Source organism: Leptosomus discolor, chromosome 4 (assembly GCF_034619465.1).
Source record: "Leptosomus discolor isolate bLepDis1 chromosome 4, bLepDis1.hap2, whole genome shotgun sequence".
NCBI lineage: Eukaryota > Metazoa > Chordata > Aves > Leptosomiformes > Leptosomidae > Leptosomus > Leptosomus discolor.
Genome location: NC_141394.1, coordinates 31,663,072 through 31,669,071, shown reverse-complemented (window position 1 = coordinate 31,669,071; position 6,000 = coordinate 31,663,072). Strand labels below are relative to the sequence as shown.

The 6,000-nt window shown below is 48.0% G+C and overlaps 1 protein-coding gene across 2 annotated transcripts in view; it reads left to right on the top strand.

The window, feature by feature from the left end:
• The first annotated feature begins 522 nt into the window (after positions 1–522).
• The window catches only part of GRID2 (glutamate ionotropic receptor delta type subunit 2), a 730,540-nt gene continuing 725,062 nt past the window's right edge, over positions 523–6,000 (top strand). For both annotated transcript variants that reach the window (XM_086464050.1, XM_086464049.1), the window contains exon 1: positions 523–610. In XM_086464050.1, the coding sequence (XP_086320176.1) occupies positions 523–610 (88 nt within the window). The remainder of the gene's footprint in view (positions 611–6,000) is intronic.

Sequence of the window (6,000 nt, the reverse complement as noted above, 5' to 3'; positions counted from 1 at the left end):
CGGGATCGCCCGCTTTCCCGGTTGCCCGCTCCTCCCCCCCTCGCTGAAGGCGAGCTATTTGCTGCGGGCTCCTGGGGCTCCTCCGGCCAAGAAGGTTTGTGTGGGGGTGTGTGTGTGTGTGTGTGTGTGTGTGCGAGCGTGGTCTGGGTTGGAAGTTGCTGTGCAGCAGCCGGGACCGAGCCGGATCCCTGGACCCGGCGGAAGGATGGGGATCGCCTGACCAGCAGAGGCGTCTGCTGCCCGCGGCGGCGCCCGGGCTGGATGGATTTGCCGCCGGCGCTCCCAGCAACTCTGGTGCTGCCCAGGAGCCCCCCGAAGTGACGCGGGGTTTCGCCGAGGAGAGAGACGCTCGGAGCCCCGGGCTCGCCCCCTGCCCAGCCGCGGCTGTGCACCAGCCAGCGGGATTTACACGCTCCTTCGGCGGCACCTCAAACTCTTGGGTTTCCTGCGCCGCGCTGTCCTCCGCGGTGGCACCGTTTGGCGAAGAGATCTGCTGTTACAAAGCCTGGACCTCCGGAGGAGATGGAAGTTTTCTCCCTCATCCTGGTCGTGTCCGTCTGTTGGACTCGAACCTGGAAAGCGGCGATTGCAGATTCAATCATTCATATCGGTAAGGGGGTGCTGCGTCTGCTGGGGGTGCTGCGTCTGCTGGTGCTGCTGGACACTTTTCCAGCTCTCCTTTGCAACCTTCCCCCTCTTGGCAGGCTTCCCCCCCTCCCCCCGCAGCCCCCCGCTCTCTTTTATCCTTTGCTCGCTTGGTTTTTTTATTTGTTTGTTCCCCTTTTGTAATTGCATTCCACCAGGATCTTAGGCGTCCTCTTTTCCCCTACCGCTCTGTGTAAAGGTGTCGTGTCGGCGGGGTATGTGCGTGCTTTAGACCTTGAGGGTTTGCGCGGCCGATGATGTGGGGGGACGACCAGGGCTCGGGCACTTCCCCGGTCCCTCCTGTAGCCCCTCGGCTCCAGCCTGCCTCCCTCCTGCCCCGGCTCGCCCTCGGGCGGGGGAGACCCCAAGCCTCCCCCTATTTCCCACACCACTGTGCCAGCCCCGCAGAACCCCCCCCGCCTTTTTCTTCCTTCAACACCACCCCCCCACCCCCACCCCATCCCGCCTTCCTCTCCCGCGGCGGAACAGGTGGTTTGGCAACGTGAGCGCTGCCCCTCCGGCGGGCGGGCGGCCGCAGGGGCGGGGGGGTTCCGGCTGCCCCGCTCCCCTCTGCCCGGGCCGCCTCCCGGGAAAGGGTAGTGGCCTCCCCCGCCGCCAGCGGGTGCCGGGGTTGGGAGAGGGGGGCAGCTGGCAGCGGCGGCGGGCCCCCCCTCCCGGCCGCGGCGGGGCAGCTCGGGTGATGCCCATGTACGGCGCTGCCCGCGCTCCCAGCCGCGGAGAAGGCGCCGGGCTTCCCCCCCATCCCCGCCGCCCGTCCCTTCTCTCTCCCCGTTATCCGGAGCCATCCCCGGCCCGGCAGCCCTGCTTCTCGGCGGGGGCATCCCTGGGAAGCGCCGAGCCCCGCTGCCGAGCGGCGTTTTGTTCCAGCCGGCTGGCGAGAGCGGGTCGCCCCCCTGTGCCGGCCGGGGCTGCGCGGGGAGGGGAGGGAGAGGAGGGCGCTTCCCCCGCGGCCGCTCGCCCATCTGCAGGCACCGCACGCAGGCAGAGCGGGAGCCGGGAAACGCGGGGGCGGGCGGCCGGCGCCGCGCTGGCCCGGGGAAGGTGCATTTGGGGGCAAGGGTCTCACTGGTGTTTTGGGGAGGTCCCCGGGGCGGTACTGGCCCCGGCCGTGGGGCAGCTGCCGCTCTCCCTGGGATCGGCTTTATAAATATGTCTGCCGGTGCCTGTCTGGGGGAGCCGTAGCGGGTTTCTGTGAAAGGGGAAGCGGGAAGGGCGTTTGGAAAGCCCGGCCGTCAAGAGCTTTTCCTGCAGGACACCGATATTTGGGCAGCGATCCGCCAGCCTTTCGTATAGCCCTCCCCACTCCCGAGCCCATGGGCTACCGCTCCCCTTGGGTGCCGCAACTTTATAGGGTTCAGTCCGTATAGCTGCGTGCGACTGGAGCATCAAATACTGCCCAGGGGAGGCAGCGCTTTATGCCCTCCTTTTAAAGGGAGAATGACTTTTTTTTTTTATTTTTTAAATTCTTTCCGGCTGTAGACTGTTAAAACGACACTAGGAGACGGTTACATCTTGCGAATTCTTTCTTAGGAGCTTGTTACAAACCGACCAAATCTTAGGAATTGGGGGGAAATTTTGAGTGTGAGGCAGATAAGGAGTTTCTTTGCAATTCCCTGTCTCCCATCATCCTGGCTAAAGGAGCGTCGCTGGGCGAGCTGTATGCCTTTGCACTGGCATCAAGGGAGACAATAGCTTTTCTCTCTTCGTGTTAATGACAATTTTGTTTGTTTCACTTGTTTATATATGATGGATACAGCGCTTCTTACCGCTAATCCTTTTTATAATGCCGTTAGTGATTAGATGCGACATAGTAAATCCTCGTTGAAAGCCAAAAAAAAAAAAAACCCAAACCAGAGTAGTTTCTTCTCACACAATTAATTTGACTTGAGGGACAATTAGTACAGTTGACAAGGGAATTACCTCTTTTTATAGACTGCTTTATGTTGCCGTGAAAATGGCAAACTGATAATAGTTGTATAGACCTTTAAATCTACTAAAATGAATACACTGAAAATAAATGGCCTGAAATTGGAACTATTTTAACACTAAATGGGTAGACAGCTAAATAGTCCAACTTGTACAACTCGCAGATGAAAATTTGACCCCTAGTAACACCACTGGATTTTGTGACCTGGATGTTCTGACACCCTTTAGTTTTCTTCCACTTGTACATAGTAAACTTAGGTATAAAATATTTAAACATAAATAATAAACTGTATTTATTTATATGAGTTAGCAAAAGCAGAAGCAGGGTACTCTATGAGCAAATTAACTACAGGAGAATTCATAAAGCCAAAGAAAAAACCAAAATGCTCAGTTCAGAGGAAAAGAAACACTACCAGAGGTAGTACTGATGCCTTAGGCAACAAACAAATTAAAAGCATTATCTTTTTCTCATTCTACAGTGTTAAGATATTCAAGTGGAAAATACTTTCCCATGTTTGGGAGGGGCAGATGGTCATAAGAAACAACGTTTTACCTGTGCATACCGTTTTTCTGATGGCACGTACTTTTTCAGTATAATGCACTTACTGTCCTGCCTACGTACCATTTGATGTGTTTCCTGTAAAGGGATGATTTCTGTATCGAAGTGTGTTATCAGCCATCTCTTAGACAATGACAAAAAATGTTACAATTTAGTGACTAGAGATAAAGGACTTGATGATGGCAGTGGGAGGGGTACTATGACTGGTATTTATCTATCATATGTGCTTTTTCACATTTCTGTCTTCTGAATGGTTACAGCTGCTGCTTTTGATCATTAGAGCAGGTCTGTATGTATGTACATGTGCACATTTAAAAATAAACGTTTTCCTATATCATATTTTAAACATTGGTAGGGCTGCTTATAGTCTGTTGTTTCTGCTGCCCTGCTATTATAAATAGGAACTGGCAGTTCAGAAAGACTACATTAAGCACTCTTGTGAAAATGTTGAAATGAATCGACTCCACTGTAATTTTCCTTACCCCCATATAAAAAAGAAAGGGGCAGGGTTACCATGTCAAAACTGTGCAATCCTGTATTATGCTGGTTCTCTCAGCCCATGCATTGATTGAGTAATTTCATCAGCCCCACATTACTTGATTGCTTAGAAGTTTCCTAATGATCTGTATGCTGTAGGAAGACTCTGAAAGTCGTGAGTGGAATGGCAATGATTTTGTGTTTTATGAGGCTATTCAAAAAGTCGCTCTGATTTATGTAGCTCGAAAGCTCCAAAGTCTTTGAGATTAGCCACGCTGCCTGATATTTTCTTCATATTCCAGTCGTCCCACACTCCTCACTCCCTAAACAGGAGTTTAGAACAGTGCTTTAATTAAGCAGGTATTAGGTGGCATTCCTTGTCAACTGCACAATTTGTATATGCTTTGTATCTTCTTCAGCTGATGGTCTCATGCTTTTACATTTTGTACTTTGTGCTCATTTTTTTCCCCTTGACATGTATACAGTATGTGCATATGAATTTCCTATTGTGTCCATAGAAAGGCATGTGCAAATATGCGCGTGTTATGTGCAGCAAAATCACCTAGGGCGGTGGTCACATAGTGTGGTACAAGAGTTTTTGCTGAAAAAAATACACTAAAGTATTTTTAAAGGCTAATTCATTGCAGCAGTGTGTACCCTGATTACTTCAAGTTCATTTTTTTACATTTATCAGTGGATTCAGTCTTACTCAGTCAGTTGCGTACTGCCCTTACCTTTTTTATTTTCAATGGCAAGTTCAGAAATGTATATAATATATAGTTATTTATATTACATGTGCTTTTACATACATTTATACACACACTTTTAATATATATATTTTTATATATATACACACTATTTTATTTTTTTTTTCTGAGAGAGAAAATTGGATCTGGTCTTCCTTTACTCCTCTCAGCTTTTTAGACTTTGCAGGCCACGGCTACTGCATTTCTTGTCCGCGTCCTGAGTTTTGGTTCATGCTTTCAAGCTCTTCTGTACCATGGATAATAATATTAGGGCAATCCCAACATGGGGTCTATTACTTATTCTTGTGTTCATATTGGTAGTGTCCTTAAAACATAATTTTTTTTTACTTTTTTTTTTTTAAGGGAAAAGGAGTCTTCTAGCTTGGTGGTGTGCATGCCCACGTTTCTTCTTGTAAGCTGGTGTACTACAATGCAGCTTGGCTTGTATTGTGTTGTGCATTGGTAATAGGAATTTAATTTGCTGTGCTATTGGTAAAGCCTCATTAGAAGGTATGTCGTATATGTCACTAATTGTTCATTACAGTATTCTCACAAACATTTTGTAAAGCACAGGATGAGCAAGCAAAACAGATTTATTAAAACCAAATAAATCTCTGTGCCTATAGTGTCTATGGAAGAGCGTTCAGGTCTCAGTTTTCCCCGCTCTAGAATGCGCCAAGGTTACTTGCTTATTTTTAACATACGTATGAATGAAGACCTGGAATACAGTGTGCTGTGGCTTAGCAGCCAGTAGGTTTTAGTAGTGACTATGTTCCACTTAAATGCACAGCATGCACGATATACTCTGTGCCTCTATGTGTGCTATTTGTTAAACTCTCTCCCAGTCGCTTAGATTTGTGACAGTATTTCAGTCCCTGTAATGTGTTCTAGTCCTAGTTACTCTGCAGCTAAAGGGGGATAATTTTGCATGCCATAGATTATGGCTTGCTATCCTCCAAAGGCATGTTTGCCATTAGGTGTCACTGCTTTCTGTAGTGTTTCTTAGTGATCATCAGGGCCTGATCCAGAGTCTGTCGTAGACCAGATGAGTTGCTTAGTTGACTTCAGAAGATTTTAAACTGAGCCTGTGGGTTGCTGACTACAGCAAGTAGCTCCTTTTCATGTGCTTAAATAATTCTTAGTGTTATTTCAAGTTCTTTGTCCTTGATAAAGACAGAGAAAAAAACCCCAACCATCCATTTTCAAGTGATGTCCCAACAAATGCCTGACATGGCAATCACTGCTGCTGCTGTGTGCTTTCAGATGACTACTTATGGATGCACAGAGTCTTTATTCTCACAATGCCATCTTTGAAAAAACACACTGGAGAAAAATCTTTTAAGACTGTGACTACATAAACCTACCAACTAAGGTTCATTTAACTTAATGAACAAAGGCATTAAGTATGGTTCTCTTCCACTCCCTGGCCCTGTAAAGCAAGTGGTATTGGCAGGAGATGACTTTTGTAAGCCATTAGGTTACTCCCTAGATATAGACTTGAACTTACATAATTTTCTTCCATTTGATATATAGCTACCTATAATCTGCCATGACAGTCTGTTTTTTGCTGAAATTTATTGCAGGCTTTTGCCTTTTGAGGTTTGTACTTTTACTCTTTGTCACTGC